Source organism: Sarcophilus harrisii, chromosome 1 (genome assembly GCF_902635505.1).
Source record: "Sarcophilus harrisii chromosome 1, mSarHar1.11, whole genome shotgun sequence".
In the NCBI taxonomy this organism is placed as follows: domain Eukaryota; kingdom Metazoa; phylum Chordata; class Mammalia; order Dasyuromorphia; family Dasyuridae; genus Sarcophilus; species Sarcophilus harrisii.
The window spans coordinates 278,974,292-278,998,722 of NC_045426.1; the positions used below are offsets into that span (position 1 = coordinate 278,974,292).

At 34.9% G+C, this 24,431-nt stretch overlaps 1 protein-coding gene across 8 annotated transcripts in view; it reads right to left on the reverse strand.

Moving 5' to 3' along the window:
- Positions 1-24,431, reverse strand: part of PALM2AKAP2 (PALM2 and AKAP2 fusion) — a 492,110-nt gene that overhangs the window by 262,702 nt on the left and 204,977 nt on the right. For 6 of the 8 annotated variants that reach the window (XM_031943090.1, XM_031943074.1, XM_031943080.1 and 3 more), the window contains exon 6: positions 8,724-8,825. The exons of the other annotated variants lie outside the window; for them this stretch is intronic. In XM_031943090.1, coding sequence (XP_031798950.1) covers positions 8,724-8,825 — 102 coding nt within the window. The remainder of the gene's footprint in view (positions 1-8,723; positions 8,826-24,431) is intronic. 8 annotated transcript variants of the gene reach the window in all.

Sequence of the window (24,431 nt, forward strand, 5' to 3'; positions counted from 1 at the left end):
AAGTAAGGTGATAAAAGTGTCTATGGATATGATGAAGAGAAGATTTTATAATAACACTCAGTACAAGAAGCATACATTTCAAGGAGCCTGAAAGAGAAACAGATTTAAGACCTCCATTTTAATGTAAGAATTCTTTATCTTTCTAATATCATTGATCTGTTTGGCAGACTGATGAAGCTTATGGACCCTTCTCAGAATAATTTATGTTTTTAATTGCATAAAATAAAATTTATAGGATAACAAAGGAACTCAAAAATTAGTGAAAATAAAAATGAATTTTTCCCCTATTCAAGTTTAGAAACTCCCTAAAATCTATACATCAATTCAGGTAATGAACCTTTTATCCATTGTCTTATGCTTTACTAAGAAAGGCAGTTGAGATTACTGCATTCTTTAAAGTCTGTTCATTTGTTTGTTCGTTCGTTTGTTCCCTCCTTACTTACCCCTTCCTTCCACTCTCTCTCCCTTCTTTGTTCCCTCCCTTTTTTCCTTTCTTCTTTCCTTTCTTGCTTCCCTCCCTCTTTCCTCCCCCCCCCCTCTGTCTCTCTCTCTCTCTCTTTCCCCTTCCTTCTCTGCCTCTCCCTCTTCCTCTCCCTCTCCCTTTCCCTTTCCCTCTTCCCTTCTCCTCCCCCTCCTCCTTCCCCTACCTCTCTCTTCAGAGACTTGTCCAAGTCCAAATAAGTTTTTAGGCATAAAGTTGGTCTAATATGAATTTACTTTAATTCTACACTGCCAGGTCCACATCATTTGCCATAATAAACTACAAATTTGGCCTAAGATGAAGTAACACATTTTAAAATTTAATGGTTTATTGGATTTTGGCAATGCAATTCTCGTAAGGGCCTTTTTTGTTTCTCCTGCTTCTAAGTAATGCCAAATTAAAGTTCCTAATTAATAGATCTAATCATGTTATGCTTTTGCTTGAAAATCTTAAATGGCTTTCTGTGTCCTACCAAGTAAAGTTCAATCTACTTCACTTAGCATTCAAACCCTTCCACAAGAGTTATGCTCTCTTACCTTCCAAGGCTTATATTCTTGTAGAATAAGACAGTACCATATAGTACTCCACTATACACCTTATACCCTCTTACTAAAGCTGAATTATTCTTTTCCCTCAGGACATAGACTGAATTTTCCCATCTATGCATATATTATTTCCTGTGCTTAGAGTTTCTTCAATCTCTCTTCACTCAATTATTTTCTTGTTGTTCAGTTATTGTTTTTTCAGCCATCTCTGATTCTTTGTGATCCCATTTGGAGTTTTCTTAGCAAAGATACTGAAATGGTTTGTCATTTCCTCCTCCAGTTCATTTTACAAATGAAGAAACTGCAGTAAACAAGATAAGTGACTTGGCCAGAGTCACATAGCTAGTAAGTTTCTAAGGCCAGATTTCAACTCACAGAGATAACTCTTCCTGACTCTGGTCCAGCACTTGATTCACTGTGTCATCTAGCTGCTCCAATTATTTTCTACTCATCACTGAAAGCCCAAAGCAAATGTTAACTCCTTTAGAGAATCTTCTCTTCTTTATCGCTTTATCTTCTCACACTTCCTATCCCTGGATCTCACATTTAATTTTGAACCTCTAATATAGTTGCTGTGTATTATAGTTATTTGTGAATGTGCTTTTATTTCCTTACATGGGAAAACTACTTGGGGTAAGTTACATGAAAGAATGGTTCTTTCATCATGCAATATGTAAAGAGAGCTGAACATGAGAGTTCAAATCCCAATTTTACTATTTACCTATTGTGTGAATTAATCTGTTTGGGTCTCAGTTTCCTCATTTGCAAAATGAGCATATTAGATTAAATAGTCTTTAGGATTCTTTCTAGGTTGAGAGTTATAATGATATGAAATGTCTGTAACTTCTCCAGTAGCCAACATGGTACTTTTCACATTGGAAATTCATAATAAGAAGTGCCTGGTAAAGCCAGTATTTCAAGGAACCATGACTGAGCTGGGGCCAATTCTCTGAAGCTATGAGGCAATGAAGGAAGAAGAATTTTGTGAAAGACTTATAGCTTTACTCTCAGACCATCACCAATTCACTGGAAACTTGGACTCCACTTCTCAGTCTTCCAGCTCTAATAGGTGAGCTTTTTTAAGGGACATTGAGCCTTGACAATTCAGAAATCTGTAATTATTAACAAATCAGGGCTTGCTTCATTGTTTTCTTGATTGTCTAGACTTAAGAAAATGTTGATAATTTGGATTAAACTTAAAAATGTGTATGTACAATGAATTTTTTCTGTAAAGCCTGTTTTGTTTTTTTAAACATTTATCAGCACACTTCTTACTACATGTACGTTTTGGGGTTTCTTATACATACCTAGCAATATTATATAGTGCTTTAAGATTTGCCAAAGCATTTTCAAATATTATCTCATTTTATCTTCACACCAATCCTGATAAAGTCTTTTATTATCCCTATTTACACATGAGGAAACTGAAAGAGAAAGAGGTTAAGTGACTTGCCCAGGCTCACATAGCTAGTAAAGCCTGATTTGAACTTAGAACTGACTGATTTCAGTCTACCCACTGTGCTATCTAACGGTCCCTTGGTAGCTGTTCACCATCCTTTGCATGGGTACCCTACTCTTTCTAGCACCCTTTTATGTGTTATCTTTTTTCATTAAAATGTAAGCTTATTGAGGACAGAGATCATCCTATTTACTTGTATTTATATTCCAAGAGCTTTTCACGTGCCTAGAACATAGTAAGTACTTAATAAATGATGTCTCCTACTTTCCTTCCCTCCCTTCTTTCTTTCTTTCTTTCTTTCTTTCTTTCTTTCTTTCTTTCTTTCTTTCTTTCTTTCTTTCTTTCTTTCTTTCTTTCTTTCTTTCTTTCTTTCTTTCTTTCTTTTCTTCCTTCCTTCCTTCCTTCCTTCCTTCCTTCCTTCCTTCCTTCCTTCCTTCCTTCCTTCCTTCCTTCCTTCTTCCTTTCTTCTTCCTTCCTTCCTTCTTCCTTCCTTCCTTCCTTCCTTCCTTCCTTCCTGCCTTCCTTCCTTCCTGCCTTCCTTCTCTCCCTCCCTTCTTTCCTTCCTTCCCTTCCTTCCTTCCTTCCTTCCTTTCTTCCTTCCTTCCTTCCTTCCTTCCTAAGTTACAATTCATTAACTCTGATAAAAATGTTTTCCTTATTGGGAGTTCTTCATGCTAAGTAGATCACAGAGCCATTCCCTCCTCCTCAATATATATTAATGTGTATGCAGATATCTAGAAATATATTTCTATATGTATATATGAATTACTTTCAAATAATTTTCTTTTACTTTTTACAATCTGTGAAGTGGCTGAGGTAATTTTATTTTCATTGTAAAGATGAGGACAATAAGACACAAAATAGTTAAATTAGCTACTGGCCAAGAGGCCCATAGCAAGTGAATGGAGACAGAGGTAGCATTACATTCTGTGGCCTCTGGGTTTAGCTTGACTAATGAATAATGCAGGTGGCTATAAAATATCCCCTCCCCAATATCTTTTATCATGACCACAGCACCCTTACAGAGATTAGGTATATAATAAGGGTAACATCCAAGTAAGCTCTTTAGTGATCTAAGTCCCCTGCTAAGTAGGAAGATCAAGGTAAAAATTAGATATTGGGATTTGGGAGAGTAGGAGGAAGTGAGGCAGATGTAGGTTAGGAGCATGAAGATAAAACTATGCTCTGTGGCTTTAGGAATACTTTTGTGGATCTTACACCTCACTCCTATTCCTCAATCATTCTATGTTATTTCTGGATACAAAAGTAACTAGATAGAGCCCTGGGCCTGGAGTCAGAAAGAGAATTTAAATCTGGCTTTAGCTACTTACTAGTTATATGATCCCAGACAAGTCATTGAACCTCTGTCTGCCTCAAGTTTTCTTCACTGTAAAATGGGGACAATACTAGCATCTACTTCACAGGTTACTATGAGGATCAAATGCTATATTTGTAAAGTGTGTAACTTGGTGCCTGGGACAACAGGTGCTTGATAAACATTTCTTTTCTAATGGATTTGAAAAAGAAAGGAAATTCAATTTAGTTCTATTGGGAATATACAGAGATGGGAAAACCAAGAGTTTCTAATATGGAGGCAATTCACTGAACTTTAAGGGCATACACAAATTAGAATCAACTAATTAGTATCAATGATGAATACATTGCTGTTATATACTTGTTTTCAGTTGTGCCCAGCTGTTCGTGACATCATTGGGCTTTTCTTGGCAAAGATACCAGAATGATTTTCCATTTCCTTCTCCAATTCATTTATCAGATAAAGAAACTGAGGCAAATAGGAGTTAAATGACTTGCCTAGGATCACAGAGTTTGTCAGTGTCTGAGGTTGGATTTGAACTCAGGAAGATGAGTCTTCCTGATCCTAGATCCAGCACTCTATCCACTGCAGTGCTATCTAGCTGCTCCAGTGCATTAGCATCATATAAATGTATTCATTATAAAATCTAGCACATCATAGGTATCTAATATTTTCATGTGAATTATGGAATAACTGTAGTTCTAATGGGAGAATAAATAATTATGATAATCTCATATTTTATGGTCAAAATAGCTCCTGAGTTAGATAATGCATTCTTTTTTCTTTTAAATCCTTATTTTACAGATGAAAAAACTGAGGGTCAACAAGGTTAAGAACTTGCTAGGAAGTATAAAAAACCTGATTTTAACTCAGAAAGAAGGAAAGAAGGAAGGAAGGAAAGAAAGAAGGATTCTCCTAAGTAATTCAACTCCTTCATTTTATAGCTGAGATATTTGAGGGACAGGCTCATAAAGTGGCCTGTCAAATATCTCAGAAATAGCAACAATAGCTCTGGATTTAATCCAGACTGCAATGTATAGCCCACTTTTCTTTATTATTCTTTACTGAAGGCACCATTTCCCCATTGCTTCTCTTGATGCTGGTGATATAAACATAAGGCTATTATTATCTCATTCATTACTCTTCTATTATTACTAATAATAATTCAGAGTGGTGTCTCTCTTTCGATTCAGATACTGATCTAGAACAGAGGTAGACTACAGGCAGACCCCCACAACATTCCATTCTGGCTTTAGGGGAGGCAAGGAAGTTAAAAAAAATCAATCTGATTAATCACTGATTAGGCAACATGTTATAGTGGAAAGAAAGAACACAGGCTTTCAAGTTAAATTCTCCATTTGATACTTGTTATATGTTATGTTATACATTATTTATTTATAATATTATAACAATATTATTTTTTATTATTAGCTGCATAACTTCACACAAATCACAAGTTTGCTGAGCCTTACTTTGCTGTTATAAAATGAAGAGACTTCTACTTTTATATCTGTGACTCTTAAATTTTCATCTGTTGAATCTCCAAGTCTTCTTAATTTTGTAACTAGCATTTATATTTATAAATTATAATAATATAAATAAAATAATATAATAATATAAATTAATAAATAGCAATATCAATATTTATATTTTATTATTAATAAATTAATAATATAAATTATTATATTTATTATATTTATATTTATTTATAGCTTTAAAGTTTCCAAAGTGCTTTACAAATTTATTTCATTTGATCAATCATCCTGGAGAGTAGATGCTATTATTATCCCTATTTTACAGATGACTTGTCAGGGTCATAAAGATAGTATCTAAGGCTGGATTTGAACTCCAGAGGAATTCAATGAATAATAATGGTAATAATGACAACTAACATTTATGGAGCACTTCCTGTATATCTCTTTTGGTCCTCACAACAATCCTGAAGGATAGATGCTATTATTATTATCCCCATTTAACAGATGAGGAAACAGGTAAAGATCAAATGAGTTGTCTAGAATTACACAGCTATTAGATTTAAACTCAGATCTTCTTGTCTCTAGCTGCTTTAACTTCCATCACAAAACCTTCTTTGGCTCTGGATCGAAACCTTTTGTAACCAAACAGTACTCTGTTTTATACTTTTCTAATGTACTTCAACCTCTTATTTCATAAAGTCCCATAAGAGCAGGGATTCAGACTTACTTAAGTTTGTTATCACATTGTTCTACATACAAAAGGCATCTAAAATATTTAAGTATTGAATGAATGAAAAGAATGCAGGCACATATGCATTTAAGTTTTTAAAAATTATATTTCTTTGCACATAAATGGTACAACCACTGAAAACTATATCCTCTTATATATCAACTTTTTTGCCTATCTCCTTTTTTTCTTCAACTCTTACTCTGTCTCAACTGTGATTTGTTTGGAGGGAGGAGAGGACAATTTAAATGACAGGAAATGACTAAGAAAGGGATCTATCCACAAATGTTTTTCAAAACAAAGAAAGAAATGAAAAATGGGGTCTATGACCATTGAGATACCCAATAACAAAAGGAATGACCTGTGATTTTTGAACAGTTAATAAATTGTGTTGACCTCATAAGAACTTTCTCTCTTCCTTTGGCACTATTACACAAACTCTTGATGTTTCAGGAAGCCACACTTCTCATTTGCCTGTAAATTTTTTAGCCATTTAACCTCAGGGTGAGAAGTCCAGTGCTAATCACATCCAGATTTACTAATGACTATAAATTTAAATAAGAGGCAAATCCAGTGTCCTGCTTGCAGGTTTCAAACTTTGATTTTGTAAGTAATAAATAAATGCTTAACTGTGGAAATCTATGCTTTTGTGACATAGAGTGACTTTTAGTTATGTTTAGTAGGCTAGTATGTGAGGGATTATGGAAATATAGAGGGCAGTTAGGTGACACAGTGAATAGACTAGAGGGCCTGAAGTCAGGAACACTCACCTTCCTGAGTAGGAGTATCTTAGACACTTATCATCTGTGTGACTCTGGACAAGTCACTTATTTCCATTTACCTCAATTTCCTTATCTGTAAAATGAGCTATAGAAAGAAATACTGGCAAACCAGTATCTCTGCCAATAAAATCCTAAATGGGGTCACAAAGAGGGGAACATAACTAAAATGACTAAACAAGAACAACAAAATAGAAATGTGGAAAGGAAAGTCGGGTAGTAGATAGAGTGCTGGTTTTGGAGTTAAGGAAACCTGGATTCAAGTACTGGCTTTGACATATATTAATTGTGAACAGTTTCCTAAGATTGTAAGTTACATTTGAATTGTATATGTGCAATGAAAAATCTTTGAATCATTTGTCTCTATCTTTCCCTCCCTTCTACCCCAGTCTACAAAGAAAATTTGACAGTCTATTAGTTTTACATGGACAGTCAGGTGGAAAGATTACCACGTTTGAAGTCAGAAGCTCATCTTCCTGAATTCAAAATCAGCCTCAGACACTTCCTAGTTGTGTTATCCTAGGTAGGTCACTTCATTTTATTTGTCTCAGTTTTCTCATCTATAAAATGAGCTGGAGAAGAAAATGGCAAACCACTCTAGTATCTTTACTAAGAAAATCCCAAAATGATGTCATGAAGAGTTAGACACAACTAAACAAAAGTTTTACATGAGCTCCTATATGCATTAACCTTTAGATACAAGCAATAAATTTTCTTGGACTATGGCATCTGTACCAAATGAATTTATATTTATATATTTTTAGTTTATATTTATATTAAAGTGATTGATATGTACTACTAGATCACCTCTATGATCTCCTCTGACTCCATGATTTTATTTTTTTTTCTTTTTATGAGAAAGAGCAGAGCAGTGGAATGGAGAGTTGATATGGAAGGCAGGGAAATCTAGGTTCATTTCTACTACTCTATTTATTTATTGCCTGTGTGACCTTAGGCAATCTCTAACTGTTCTAGACAACTTTGTAAGCCAATGAGATGCAGAGAAGATGCCAACCTGCATTAGCAGGAGGATGGTCCTTATCCAGGGGCTCATCCCAATGAAATTATAGATCCAGTTCCTATTGTTTTACAAAAGGTTTTATCAAAGAGTTCCTTTAAATAGCAAGTTCTCCTAGTACACTGAAAGCATGATTTGATATGTTTGTTTTCAATCACTTATACTCAATTTTACTGAACATATCTACACATCTAAAGTGAGACACAAAAGTACATAATCTACATAATCTTCCTAGTACATTACTCTGGAGACATCCATAAATACAAGAAACAACAGCAAAAGGAAAAATCACACCATATTCTTTAAAAGACATTTTTCAGAAGCCAATAAGACTGAGAATGACCATACTCACTTGCCTTTAATTGAGAGAGAGAGAGAGAGGAGAGAAACACTATGTGTGTGTGTGTGTGTGTGTGTGTGTGTGTGTGTGTGTAGATGGATAAAGAATTCCCAAAGTGTTAGATAATGTGCAAAAATAGGCCATTTAAAACACTTAGAATTAGTATCTTAAAATACTTTTTTCCTAAAAAAAAAAAGTTGAGTCCCAACTGGAGTAAATGGAAGTTATTGAAGGAGGATAATGATATTTAATATACAGACTTACTTTGACACAGAGTGACAAATATAAAGCAGAGTAATGAAAATGGCAGACAAATATGCATATTCCAATGGGCATTCTCCACCCCAACCCCTAATATTATTGGTTCCCCTATGTGGCCTTCCATAAAGTCCCACAATACTAAATATATCTCATTTCTTCTTCCCATACATTTCTTGGGAGGGGATTTGCTTGAGAAAGGATGACTAACAAGACCTAGCCTGATAGAAAAGTATCTGGGTAAGAGGCCCAGCATTAAAGTTATCAGTATAACGGACCCAGACCCTGGTTTGGCATTTATAAATACGGAGTTCCTCCAGACTTACCAGCTACCCTGCTCGTCCCGTCTTGCTCAGGAGATGATTCTGTTGTTCGTGAATAGAGAATTGGCAAGTCAGGGGGCTGGGTGTAAATGTAATTTACTGCATCTGGTATCAGAGAACAGGGAATACAATTAGGGACAGTGTTTAGAGACTCTGATGGCTTCACTGCTTAGGCAGCAGCATGCTCACTTATCAGCCACACACAATAGACATCAGAGCTTCCCAATGAATAATGGGATAAGGTAGACAAAATGTAGAGCCATTTGCCCAGGGATTGAGATTCAAAAGACTAGCTGAGGTAGGAGGGAACTGGTCCAGATGTTTATAGCCCTGGGACCATTGCATTTGCTCAAATATTTGTTAGGAGGTTTTGGATGTAGCAAAGCAGTGACCTCAAAAAGGATATAAAGAAATAAAGGACAGCAAATGAGAGTTATTAGCCTTACATGTCCTAGTGGCTTTGATGAATTAGTAATGTCTAAATAAACCTATGGAACATATTATTTTAAAGTACATTTTGAATTTATCTTCTATAATTGAAAGACTAATAGTTGACTCATTAATACTGATTTTCTGGATATATGTTCAAGCATTTGTAGAATTTGTTCTCTGAAATCAATACTGAAGACAATCTGGTTTAACTAGTGAAGATGAGTATTGAGATTCAAATGAGCTCACATGGATTTCTACCTCAAAATTCAATCTGTGGAAAGGAATTATCTTGAAGTGGCATAGTGTAACTTGGAAGGAAATAGCCTCTCTTCCTTGGCCAACTGTATATAGAAGCAGAAAGGTGGGGCAATAGAGTGCAGAAAGACCATCTTTCTGGTTCAAATCTAATCTGTCACTTACTCGATGTGTGACCCTGGTAAGTCACTTAACACTATTTGCTTCATCTGCAAAATGAGCTAGAGAAGGAAATGACAAACCATTTTAATATCTTTGCCAAGAAAACCTCAAATAGGGTCACGAAGAGTTGGGCATGATTTAAAAATGACTAAAGAACAGCATGTAGAAGCTGGATAAACACCTCACAGGGATTCCTGTTCAAGTGTGGGTTGGATTAGGTGCCCTCTGACACGCCTCCCAACCATCAAGGTATTGTGATTCTGAGATGCTGGTTTCCCAAAGTCATTTTTATGAAGATAAATATGGAAGTATTCTGCAGAATGACCTGGAGATACCAGTTAGAAGGCAGTTGGAGTAGTTCAGGTTAAAAGAAACAAGGGTCTGAACTAAGGCTTAAGAAAACAAGATATGACTGTTCTTTGCAATGCAATGATAAGATTGCAAGCGATGTTTCTTTTTTCTTTAAGTATCACAAAACTGGGTTTTTGAGCCCTAAATCCATATTTGCTATTAAATCTTCTCTGAGTTATAATGTGGCTTCTATAAGAAGAAACCAGTTTGTGAGAAGAAAATAAACAGGAAATTATCTCTGTTTCAAAATCGATGATATTTGATAGAATGATTTTAAGGTCTTCAAAGAACTTTTCAATTTTGCACATTTTAGCCTCTCAAGAATCCTGTGAATAAGTCCTACCAGTATTATCAACTCCATTTTACATATGGGTGAACTGAAGATGAAGAAGATTAAGTGATTTACCAGAGATCCCAGAGGTAATAAGATAGGAAAGGAGAAAGGAAAAAGTATTTTTAAAGTACTTACTATGTGCCAGGAACTGTGCTTAGCACTTTGTAGAAATATTTAATCTTCACATTTGAGGTAGACGTTATTATCCCTAGCATTAGAGGTGGGATTTGAATTCAGCTCATTAGGGCTCTAAGTGTACTGTTCTAGAAATCTAATATAAGATACTGTCTCCCTATTTCTGAGGTTAGAAGAAATTCAATACATTCTTGTTTTTCTCTCCCAACCCCCTTTCTTCCCAACCCAAGACTTTCTTTAATCTTCCTATTTCTCTGAGATCTAGTTTACTTTCTCCCTTCTTTTGAGCTAAAGTAGTAGAAAATGGGTGACTTGGAATCAGATGTGGACTGATATTCCAGGCTCCGATAACAGCTGTGTGTATGGCTTTGGGGAAGCCATTAGTCAAAAAAGTGTCAATTTTCTCCCCTATATTATGGAGAAAATACCCCACCAGTCTGTTGTAAAGAAAATACAGTATAAGTTGTAAAGTTCTCTATAAGAGAGAGGTACCAGGATCTTTTCTTTAGAACAGGGTTTCTAAACTCTGTTTTGTCATGGACCCTATTGTCAAACTTAGGAAACTTATGGACTCCTTTCCCATGAAAATGATTTTTAAGAAAATAATAATTAAAGGAAATACTAGGGAGATTTCTCAAAAAGCCTCTACATGAACATCTCCTGCATGAGTGATGGAGGCATGTCCCCTTGAGCAAGGCTCTTTGAAGGATCCCCAGTAGGACCATGAGTCTTACTTCCTCCAGTTCTCCCACACTAATCCTATGAATCAAACTCCTTAACTCATGGAAACAGTTTGGAAGAAATTAAATATTATATTATATGTGATTATTATATAATATCATAATATATTAAATGAAATATTATAAGTATACACACATAAATATATTTTAAACTAATATTTAAATTTGATTATTTTATTTCATTTTTTATTTAATTAATACCTTCTTCACCCCACCACTCCAGTCATCCTGATCTATATCTTGCCACTGGACCCTGATAGTTCTAGAGGAAAAAGTGAGGCAGGTGACCTTGCACAGCCCTCCTTCACTTAAATCTAATTCACCTGCATGTCATGGCATCATCTCTCTCATGTCATGGTCCTCCTCCAAAACGAAGAACAAATACCCCTACATTCACCTACTAATAAGGTTTAGGTCATTTTAGAGTAAATCTGGTAACTATGAAGTTCTTGGAAAAACAAGACCCAATAGCAAAAGACTTGAAATCAAAGACCTGGGTTGTAGTTATCAGCTAATTTGTGTACGTTTCTGTCAGGGAACATGTGTGCACAGTCTTTTATAGCAGGCAGAGCTAGCAATTCCTGAGTGACTTTGTTAGAGGAGTGAAGATGGGGTCCAAAAATTCTCAGGTTTCCTTTTGTGTCATCAAACATGCATGTGTGAAGTGGGTGAAATGAAACTGAACCTCTTTAGCAGCCTTGTTTAAGTTTTCTGGTTATGGGGACAGCTCTGACCTGGTTCCATTATAACGTTAGAGTCTGTGGGATCTCAATGATTTGGGAAGGAGTTTTAACTTTTTTTCTCTGTACTTTTGTAGACTGTAAGTTTATTAAGGTCAAGGACTTTTTGTATGTCTTTCTATTCTCAGGGCTTAGTAAACATTTATTGAATCAAATCAAAGAGGTCTTTTTTGTTATTATTGTGTGCTTTGTTTTTAATTAAACTTGTGATTTTATTGGCATAATCTCATACCATATACCAAATAAGGTTAAAAGGGGTAAATTATTTAGAAATAAAGGGTGATACCATCAATAAATTAAGGATCATGGAAAAATTTACTTCTCAGATCTATGAACAAGGGGAAAATTTATGACAAAATAAGAGATAGAAAATATTACAGGAAGTAAAATGGATAATTTTGATTACATGAAATTAAAAAAAAATTGCACAAACAAAACTAATGCTGCCAAAATTAGAAGAAAAGCAGGAAAATTTCTTTTATAAGTTTCTTTGATAAAGGCTTTATTTCTCAAATATATAGCAACTGAATCAAATTTATAAAAAATAAGAACCATTCCCCAATGGAAAAATGAACAAAAGATATGAACTGGCAGTTTTCAGAAGAAGAAATTAAAGCTATCAATAGACACATTAAAAAATGCTTTAAATCACTACTGATTGTTGTTATTCAGTCTTTCAGTCATGTCTTTATGACCCCTTGAACTATACTATACTGTCCATGGGATTTTCTTGGAAAAGATTTAGGATTAGTTTGTCATTTCCTTCTCTAGTGTGATAAGGCAAATGGAGGCTAAATGATACATGGCTAGTAAGTGTTTGAGCTCAAATTTGAACTTAGGTCTTCCTAAATCTAGGTCCAGCACCACATCATTGGGCCTCCAGTTATATCTACTATTAATTAGAGAAATGAAAACTAAAATAACTCTCAGCTAATATCTCATTTTTCTGATTGGCTAACATGGCAGAAAAGATAAATGATTAATGCTGGAGGGGATATGAAAAAATAGGTACATTAATATATCATTGGTAGAGTTGCAAACTAGTCTAATCATTCTGAAGAACAGTTTGGAACTATGCCCAAAGGGCTCTAAAAGTATGTACCTTTTGACCCAGCAAAACTATTACCAGGTCTATATCCGAGAGAGAGAGAGACAGACAGACAGACAAGAACACAAAAATATTCACAGCATCTCTTTTTGTGTTGGCAGAGAATTGAAAATTGTGGGGGAAGCCCATAATTGAGGAAAAACTGAACAACTCATGGTATATGATTATTATGCTATAAGAACTAACAAGCAGAATGTTTCAAAAAAAACCTGGGAAGACTTATATGAATTTATGCAAAGTGAAAACAAAATCCATAACGAACCAAGAGGAAGAAAATTAAAGAGTGAGGGAGATGAAGTTTTAAACAATATTGAATTGCTCATTACTATGAATAATCCCCAGCTAGTAGATGATGGGCCCAGTGTACAGTATTGGGAAATAGCCTTTAACTACCTGGATAGAGTGAATTGAGAGGACCATATGGTGAGATTGGAAGGGCAAGACAGTTATATTTCTTATGGCCACTTGAAATGATCAAATCAACCATCTGTGTTAATATCAAGTATGGCATGAGGGAGCTCAGCTGGGACCCCTCACTAAAGTGGAACATGAACAATGAACATAGAAGAGAGGAGCTTAGATGGAGTTGTTCATGAGATAAGGAACAGTGTTAGCAATGAATATAGGGACAAGTGAAAGAATTAGAATCATACTATTATATTAATAACTAATTATTATGATCCACTCTTTTTCCTTTTATGGAAAGGCCCAACTCCTGTTAAGGTCAACCCATCTCTGAAGGGCATACCTGATTGATGAGATTGTTCTTAGCTTTCAAGGAAGAAGTGGAACCCTACCCGACAAGGAGACCTAATTTCTGTTGAGAATATAAGGAAAATCCAGGTGAAGACTTGCCCTGAAGGAAGGTACTCCTCTCCTTGGTCCCCTTCACTGGAATTTAGGATGAATCAGTTCATGAAGGAGAAAACTAGCCAGAAAGGTCCAGATGGAGATCTTTTTCCTCTGTCCAGATTGCTGGAGGCTGCTAAATCTCATGGTCAAGCCATGCTCTCAGCTAAAGAGTTTTAGCTCACCTACTCTTTAAATACCAAGCGATAAGGATTGATGTTTCACTTGCCAAGGGAATTCCCTTTCAGAAGGTATTTAAAGAACTTTGGAGTTTTGATTACCAAGAGAAACCACTGACCATCAATTTATTGATTGATAGCTAACCTAATTAATAAATTGAGTATTAATTATCCAGAAATTCTATCTTTCAGGGTTTTATTTTCTGTTACTGGTGAACTCAGCTCAGGTTTTGCACCAGAGATAATTATCAGGTTTTCACCCAGATTTGGTGGGTATTTAACCCAGTTTTATGTTACTTTTGATGCTGGTGAATATTGGTCAAATTGGTCTGACCTTGATATAGTCTGACTAGATTACATTATGATGAAGAAGTAGATGGAAGGTAAAGTTCTAGTGGCTTAGCTGTAGAAGAACAGAGTTTTTATTGTCTTCTCTCATGTGACATGTGGCTGTTGTTTTAACAGGAGTTTTGTGATGTCTTGTTTTCTCGGTAGTGTTATGTGCTTCATGATAGGATCCTATGCTAATTTGGAACTTGGAAATGAAACAAATTCAAGAGGGGTTCTGAGCAGGAATGGTATGTCATCAGATTCACAGACTTGAGTTCAATTTCCACTCATTAGGGAAGACTGTCCAGAGTTGGGCATCCCTTTGATAGATAGTGATAAATTTACTAGTAAGGATAGAGGCACCTTTCTTCCTCCCAATAATCTGAAAGAATTAGCTAGCAAACAGGTTGGAGAATTATTTATAAGGCCTCCAGCAAAAATAACTTTGAAGTTAATTATCCCTCACACAAGAGGGTTTCCCCTCTGTCATATGCCACTATGGAATCCCTGTCTATTATCAAGGAACAGTAGGGAAAAATATTATCTTTACTTGGCTAGTCGCTGAGAGACAGCCCTGCATCTTTGCAACTAATCAGGCAGGGATAGCATGTATCATTGGGAGACTAACCACTGACCTGAGTGGTACCACTTTAGAAGGATTGAAGTTCATTGTTTGGAAATTGTCCATGATTTCAAGGGGAGTTAGTGCTAATCTCTGAATATGCAGAAGAAAAGGGACAGTATGATCTTCATGGAGGAATTAAGATATGGGTAGAAGCTGTTAATTAAAAACATAATGCTTTTCAGAAGGTAAATGATAGTTTAGTTTAGAAAGAATCATGTTTAAGGCTTTTTTTTTTTTTTTTTTTTTGGATAGAGTTGAACAATGAATTCAAGGTAATGGGTCCATAGAATAATTTGGCAGGTTTAATATATATTTGACCAAGCACTTCACTGACTCATTAGAAAGACAGAGGAAAAGTTGAAAATATCACCAAGAAATCACAAAATTGGGCAGAAACTGGAAATCTATTACTATGTCAACTGGGAAGTTGGTGGGATGACCAGGTTGCCCAGCTAACAAGAATGTAAGGCAAAATATCAGTTTTTTCTTAGATAAGGGAATCATGTAGCTATTTATGTGGGGTATTCCCCACAAAGGAAATGATAATGTAATGGCCATGAAGCTATTACCGATTTGTATGGTCTGTTAAGGATATGAGAAAGCTTGATACCTGAAGACAGTTTTTAGAGATCATAAAAGTTAGAAATATTCGAAGGAAGCACATAGCCTGTCTGACTGCCATGTATGATGGTCTCTCTTTTTTTTTTTATTTTAGGTAATTTATGTACTAACAATCAAGAAGAATCTTAAAGAAAAATGCTCTATGTATAAGTATTAGCTAATTGAAGAGGTAGCTAAGTAGCTTTTTTTTTTTAAAGGAAATAAAAAACTGTGTTTATTATTATTATTATTATTTTATTTAATAGCCTTTTATTTACAGGTTATATGTATGGGTAACTTTACAGCATTAATAATTGCCAAACCTCTTGTTCCAATTTTTCACCTCTTACCCCCCACTCTCACCCCCTCCCCCAGATGGCAGGATGACCAGTAGATGTTAAATATATTAAAATATAACTTAGATACATAATAAGTATACATGACCAAACCGTTATTTTGCTGTACAAAAAGAATCAGACTCTGAAATATTGTACAATTAGCTTGTGAAGTAAATCAAAAATGCAGGTGGGCATAAATATGGGGATTAGGAATTCAATGTAATGGTTTTTAGTCATCTCCCAGAGTTCTTTCTCTGGGCGTAGCTGGTTCAGTTCATTACTGCTCCATTGGAAATGATTTGGTTGATCTCCTTGCTGAGGATGGCCTGGTCCATCAGAACTGGTCATCACATAGTATTGTTGTTGAAGTATATAATGATCTCCTGGTCCTGTTCATTTCACTTGGCATCAGTTCGTGTAAGTCTCTCCAGGCCTTTCTGAAATAATCCTGTTGGTCATTTCTTATAGAACAATAATATTCCATAATATTCATATACCACAATTTATTCAGCCATTCTCCAACTGATGGGCATCCACTCAGTTTCCAGTTTCTAGCCACTACAAAGAGGGCTGCCACAAACATTCGTGCACATACAGGTCCCTTTCCTTTCTTTATGATCTCTTTGGGATATAAGCCCAGTGGTAGCTAAGTAGCTTAATGAGCCTAGAGTTGAGAAGGCCTGATTTCATACTTAGCCTTGGATACTTACTAGCTGCATGACACTGGGTAAATCACACTTAACCCTATTTGCCTTTATTCAGACAGAAAGAAATGGTGGATCATTCTAGTATCTTTGCCAAGAAAACCCCACGAATAGTATAGTCCATAGGGTCATGAGGATTTGCATACAACTGAACAACAATTGAAGAGGCAAGAGAGGTTCAGGAGACAGAATTCTAGTCTTGGAGTTGAATTCTGCCTCAGACACTTCAAGTAATCTAATCTTTTGGATCCTCAGTCTCCATATGTGTAAAACATGAGGGTTGGACTCAATGGTCTCTAAGATTCTATTTGGTTTTAAATCTATGCTCCTAGAAAAGATAATGATAAATGTTAGAGGGGATGTGGGAAAATTGGGACACTAATATATTGTAGGTAGAACTATGAACGAATCCAATCATTCTGGGGAGCAATTTGGAACTATGCTCAAAAGGTTATAAAACTGTATACTTTGATCCAGCAGTGTCTCTACTGGGCTTATAACCCAAGAGATCTTAAAGGAAGGAAAGGGACTCACATGTGCAAAAATGTTTGTGGCAGCCCTTTTTGTAGTGGCAAGGATCTAAAAATTGAATGGATGCCCATCAGTTGGGGAATAGTTGAATAAGTTATGGTATATGAATGTTTTGGACTATTATTATTCTATAAGAAACAATCAACAGTATGATTTCAGAAAGGCCTGGAGTCTTTCTGTAAGAGACTTACATGAAGTGATAGTTAAGTGAAGTGAGTAGAACCAGAAGAACATTGTACATAGCAACAAGATTATGCGATGATCAATTTTGATGGATGTGGCTCTTTTCAATAATGAGATGATTCAGGCGAATTCCAAAAGACTTGTGATGGAGAAAGCGATCTGCAGCCAGAGAAAGGACTGTGGGAACTGAATGTGGATCGCAATATAGTATTTTCACCTTTTTTGTTGCTGTTTGCTTGATTTTAGTTTTCTTTCTCATTTTTTCCTTTTTGATCTGATTTTTTTTGTGCAGTATAATAAACGTGGAAATATGTATAGAAGAATTGTACATGTTTAACATATATTGTATTACTTGCTGTCTAGGGGAGGAGGTGGGGAGAAGGGAGGGAGAAAAATTTGGAACACAAGGTTTTGTAAGGGTGAATGTAAAAAGTTATCTGCCTATATTTTGAAAATAAAAAAGCTATTATTTTAAAAAAAATTTTTAAAAATCTATGCTCCTATGTACTGATTTGTGGTATGGGAAGAATTTATGGAAATAAAATGAAGTCAGAAATGATTTCTGTACCAGGGATTTTTACTGACATATTAAAAGGTTGGGGGTAAGTCTATGATTTTTCAATTGATTAGAAAAATTACTTAAAATTCATATAGGAATTTAAACTTTGAAAAGCACTTTACACCAAACCTAGGAGGTAAGTGCTTTTTATTATACCCATTTTATAGATGAGGAACTTGAAGCAGACATACTAGATTTGAACTTGTGTCTTTATTTTCAAAAAGAGGAAGAATGGAATCTTTGTATAATAAATTATCAAAGAGATGGTTAATGAATGTTTAGAAAAGGGAAATATTGATCACTAAGAACCGTGTGTGTAAATCAAGAACAAGTAATACCATAATGATCTCAGTTTTTTCTTTTGAGAAAGTTTTTATATTGGTAGATCAGGGGGATACTATAGTTACTGAAGTTCATCGGCTTATAGATTTACAGCTAGAAGAAGTTATATCATACAGCCCTTTTATTTTATATATAAGGAAACTAAGGCCCAGAAAAGCTAAGCACCTTGCCTTTGGTCATCTAGGTAGTAAGCAGCAGGGTAGGAATTAGAATGTAGTTTTAGGATCCAATGCTTGGAAACACATTTGACAGTTTCTCATGTTATCTTTGTGGACAAGATAAAGAGATGAGGGTTATATACACAGATCCGGTGTTATATCATGCTACTGTTTTCAATATTTGCTCAGACTGGCCCAATACTTATTTCATTTATGAGATTATGAGAGCAGAACAAATGAATGGTAGGTAAGATTCCAAGAAGCTTATAGCTAGGATTCAGAAGCTTTGATTGAAGTATAATAGGCGTGCTGCATATCTGAGAAAACATTCCTCTCTTTCCCTGGAGAAAGCAGTCAATTTCTTTAGCCATATTTGGAACCTATAGACTGCTTTGAAGCCAAGAGATAAATCATATTTAAAAGGAATCTTGAAGGTTTGGCCTCAAAGGTCCATATTTATTTTTTCATGACCTAATGAAATCTTCCATTACTGGGGAAGATTGTCATCCAATGGTAGTCATTTTTATGGCAGAAATACTCCTTGAGTTTCTGTGTTTCTTATTAAAAGTAACAACATGAACATAATAACAATGGAAACTGCCAGTGTCTCAGAATACAGTACTAACATTTCCCAGACCATCTCTGGAAATAGTTTTCTTGGGACTCCAAGCTTTGTGAAAGAGATAGATTTTATAAGTCAAGTCACTGAGCAAGGTTTACTGAGGCCTCTAAGGTTCTCTGGTACAAATGAATTAGGAATGCTTTTGTAATTGAGGAATGTTAATACATCATCTGACATTCATAACTAGTCAATATGCATAAAGATTACACTAAAACTGACAAAAAAAAAGAAATTACCATCAATTTTCCCCTAGCCCAGTCTCTCTGAGCCTGATTTACAAATAGAGGTGGAGCCCCTGAATATGAACAGGAGCTACAGCAATCATTTTTTATTTTGTTCTTTTATTTATTGCAGGTGTGTATATATGTGTATATGTGTGTATATGCTGAATTAGCTATGGATAGAGTTTTCAAATCTGCTGCTATGACAGATGCAAAAGTGTCTGACCTGTGGATGGATTCCAGATTCTGTCTCTTGAATCTCTGTGGGCTAAAACTCTCCTAACTCTTGGCCCACCTAAAAAGCATTGCAGAATATAGTGGCAAAAACAGAATGGAAATCTGTTGGTCTGTAGAGGTGGGTCAGCCTGAATGTGTGAAGTTCATCTGTAAGATGAAGTTTATGTATCTCTGACATCTGAACTTAAAAGATCAGTTTTTAAAAAAAATACTTAAATGGTTTCATTGAGGTCAAGCCACTGGATGAAATCTATATTCTGGAGTAATGAAATAACTGTGATCTCCAAGCTGCTATTGATTTCTGAAAAATCACAAGGACTAGAAAAGATTACAAGACTGGAGAAAGGCAAATGTTCTAATTTCAGAAGTGTGGTGTGTTCATTCAGTTATATGTTCGTGAGTTTGACTCTGATTCTTGGGAAAATTCTATGATATAGATTATTTAAAGAGATGGTTTTTAGTACATAGAAAGGGAAGCAGAACACACTAAAATTCAGCATGGTTTATCAGCAATAAGTCTTAGCTATTCTTAGCAAGACCATAATCCAAAGCAATTGAAAAACTCGTGATGAAAAATGCTATCTACCTCTAGAAAACGAACTGATGAAATCTGAATGCAGATCAAAGATTACTATTTTTTATTTTCTGTATTTTTCATGTTTTTTCCCTTTAGATCTATGTCTTTTTTCACAACATGACTAATATGGTAATATGTTTTGTATGACTGACCAAGTATAATCTATATCAAATTGCTTACTATCTCAGGGAGGGAGGAAGAAAGAGAAAATATGGAACTCAAAATAAAAAAAAAAAGAATGTTAAAACTGTCTTTATAGTAACACATGTACCTCATCAAATTGTTTGCCTTCTCAATGTGGTGGGTAGTATTTGGAATTCAAAATGGTGAAAAGAAAAAGGTTACAATTGTTTTTATATGTAATTGGAAAAATTAAGATATTAAAACTTTAAAAAATCAAGAAGGGAGGAAAAAAAGGAGAAAAGTAAGATGTATATTTCTTACATATACATGATATATAGATTAGGGAGCAGCATATATAATATATAGATTAGTGGGTCAGCAAACTATAGTCTGCAGGCAGCCTACCACCTCTTTTAACTGTGTTCCATGACTTTAATTTGGGAGGTAGCAGATCAGATTTGGTTCCCAGCCCTTAGCCTGCCAACCTCTAGTATAGATGGAGGCCTAAAACTAAGTTTGACAGTTCAGAGTTGTGCTTCAGAAAGGATTGACTATATATATAATGGAAAAAATGACTTCAAGGGCCAGCTGTACAGTGCCTCACTATCTTTGTATTTCAAATATTTGCCTACTCTACCCACAAATTAGTTTGTTTGTGAAAGGGTGCCCTAAGGTGCTTTTTTAAGGGGAGGTGTATTTTATAACTACTATTCTAACTATTTCATTTTAATAATAAATGCCTTTACTTGGAAAAAAGAATAGGTCATGACAGACTAATCTAATTTCCTATTTTGATATGAATATTAGATTTTTAGAAGAGGGGAATGATGTAGACATTTCTCTAGAGATAGAAGAGATATCAGAGGTCAGTACAACTCCCTCATTTTATAGAAGAGGACACTGAGGTTTGAGGAAGTTTCAAGTCTTGTTCAAAAACTCCCAGCTGTTATCATGAGAGGCAGGATTTGATTTTAAGTCCCTTTGACGCTAGAGATAGTGCTCTTTTTATTGACCTGTAGAAGATAGGTGAAGTCATTTGACAAATCTTTCATAATATTCTTGTAAACAAAATGGTCAGTTTTGTGCTGGCTAATAATACTGTCAAGTAAATTGGGAACTGGTTAATAATCATAACTAAGAGAATAGTGATTAATGGGAAAATGTCAACATGGAGAGGAGAAGAAAAGAAAAAGGAAAGGGGAAAGGAGGAAAACATAAAGAGGGAGAGAGAGAAAAGAAGGAAAAAGAAAGTCAGAAGAGGGAAAGAAAGGAGGGAAGAGAGAGATGGAAACAGAGACAGACAAGAGATATAGAGAGAAAGAAGTGCAAAGATAAAGCAGTTACTAAGCACTTATTATGTGCCAGGCACTGTGCCAATAAATTACTGAATTGCCGAATAGTTATTACTATTACTGAATAGTTCCACAAAACAATCCTGACCTCTGTTACAGTCAATACGTTTTGTCAGTAACTTGGAGGTGCACATATGCTTATTAGAACACTAGATGATACAAAATTGAGGGGGATCTTGTTGGTAGGGATAGACAGCAGAATCATGATACCAAAAAATGTATATACTATAGAACTATAGGCAGAATCTTATACGATGACATTTAATATAGGGATAATGTGAAGTATTATACTCCAGGCTGTTAATTTTTTAAGTATTATATGTGTGTGTATACATATATAAAACGTATGTGTATAATATATATGTACTATGTAAATCTGAATATAATATAAATGTACATGTATAAAAATGCACATCACCTTTAGGCGATATGCTATGCTAGCTTCTTGAGACACTCATGTTGACTTTAGTTTTTGACACACTAAAACCTTGGACTATTATGAACAACAGAGGTATGGTCCACTGATTTGTGGTTTTTTGAGATCCATGTCATATATCCTGGAAGTTGCTCTAAAATGAGAGTTGATTCCAGTTACTAATCTTTATGCAAACCTATCTTTCATGTGAATATATGATCTTTACCTGATAGAATATAGGAATGTGTACATATATCTATTTGTGTGCATGTGTGAATGTACACACGTAAGCATAAACTTGGTCAAATTAAATTTGGATGAATGTATTTGTTTTGTCATGGCAAAAGGCAGCCTTCAGAATGCTGTCTCAGAAGTTGGAACTTTCTCCTAAAGTTCCTAAACTATGATTATTTCATAAAAAGTTTAAAGTCAGAGAAATGTTGTTAATTATAAGAAATGGTTGGATCCAAAATTACCTCTGCTCCCTAGGAACTACTGAATCATCGAGGGATGAAAAGTATTAAGCCATGAGAAAATAATAAAATGTCTAATGCCTCACTATTTTAGAATTCCATTCTTCCTCAGAGAACAAATCTACTGTCTCTTGCCCAAGGCCATATTACGACCTAAACTCTTATTGCATTCTTTGAAGGGCTCTTACTTTCCTATAAAATCTTCCAAGTAAATCTAACTACATATGCAGAAAAAGAGAGAGAGAAATGTTATTATTGATTTAACTACAAAAAAGAAAATATTCTTAACACAGATTGGCCATTTAAAAGCAGATTAAAGGCAATGTAGCATTTTAGTGTTTAGTAGCATCTTAAGTTCAACAGGCCAAAAACTTAATTATATTTTCCCCAAACTTGGTCCTCCTCCAATGGCTCTATTTTTGCTGAAAGCAACAATGTTCTCACAGTTGTCCAGGATTATAACCTAGTAATTACCATTGACATCACTGTTTCAATTAGTTGCCAAATTCCATTGATTATACCTCCCTATGCTCTCATCTACCCCGTATTCTTCATTCTCACTGTAATCACCATCATTCAAACTCTCATCTCCTTTCATCTAGATTACTTTTGCTATAGACTCCTAAATGGTCTTCCTATTTCCAACCTATTTCCTAGTTGTTGTGCTAATATTTTTTTTCTTTTTTTCTTCTTTTTAAATGCTTCATTGATGCTCTTATATATATAAAAATATACTATTACCTCTTAATGACTCCCTCCCCACAAAAGAACTTGCAACATATAAATATAGATGAACAAAACAAATCAACACATTGCCATATCTGCAAATGCATGCTTCATTCTGCATTTATAGTTCACTATTTGTCTGCTGAGAGGGAAGTGGAATGCTTTACCCATTATCTGAAGCCACAACTAATTATTGCCTCGCTCAATGCTCTCTTCTTTGACATCACTGTGGTCATTACATGAGTTCTTTTCTTGATTCTGCTTATTTTATTCTATATCTGTTCACACCAGTTTTCAAAGAATTCTCTGAATCCTTCATTCTAATAATTCTTTTAACACTCTTCTGTGATTACATCTATTTTCCCCCCTCTTTTTTAAGGATACCATCCTAAAGAAAGCTTCTTTCTTTCTACTTTTCTTGTCCTTACATTTCTCAAAGTACCTTGCCCAGACCTCTCATTTGCACTTAACTTGTTCTCCCTCACATCCTAATGATCTGTATATATTCCTTTCCTCCCATTAGACTTCATTGTGAAAGCCTAGTATCTTCTCTTTATGTGGGTTTTATATACAGTAGGCTTTTATAAATATTTGTTAATTTGAACTAAATATAATAAAGAGAACTCAATGAACACCATGAAGCTGGGAGTACTCAGAGAAATAAAATCTATTTTGAATTTCACATCTTGGTGTCTCTAGCATTTTGTGGCCATGAACTCACTTTCATAATGTCCACATACCAAATTAAGGACATTTAGTACTTTGCTAGAGGTCATTAAAGAAAGTAGGCAACAGAATCAACAACAACATCTTGGTCTCCACACTTTCACTTGCCGAAACACTAATAGTTCAGTATGTTTTGACAAAAGTAGATACACCCTAAATCTTATTTCCACAGTTGATTTGTGAATTTTTCATCTGAAAGTTTCCAAAGAGTATAAACAAAGTATAGAAATGAGTATAAAAAAGTATAGCCTGATGATAGCTTCTGTGTGACCTTCCATAAATATATATACATGTGTAAATATATGTAGATATGTTTTCTCTCCCCAAATGATTCTGTCTACATTCCCAGAGTCTAGCACACTGCCTATCATAAAGAAACTGGTTCTTAATAAATGCTTTAAAAAAGTAATTGAATAGACTCACTTGCAAATATCATGCTATCTGGAAATATGTGGAGCAGGTTTACATGTGTGTACATTTCAAAGAAAATTTATAGTTATCTCCAAAAACTTGGAAAAAGGAATTTTGTGAAAATTAAAAACTACTCACTTCTTAGAGCTTTACAACTTATTTAGATGAAGTAA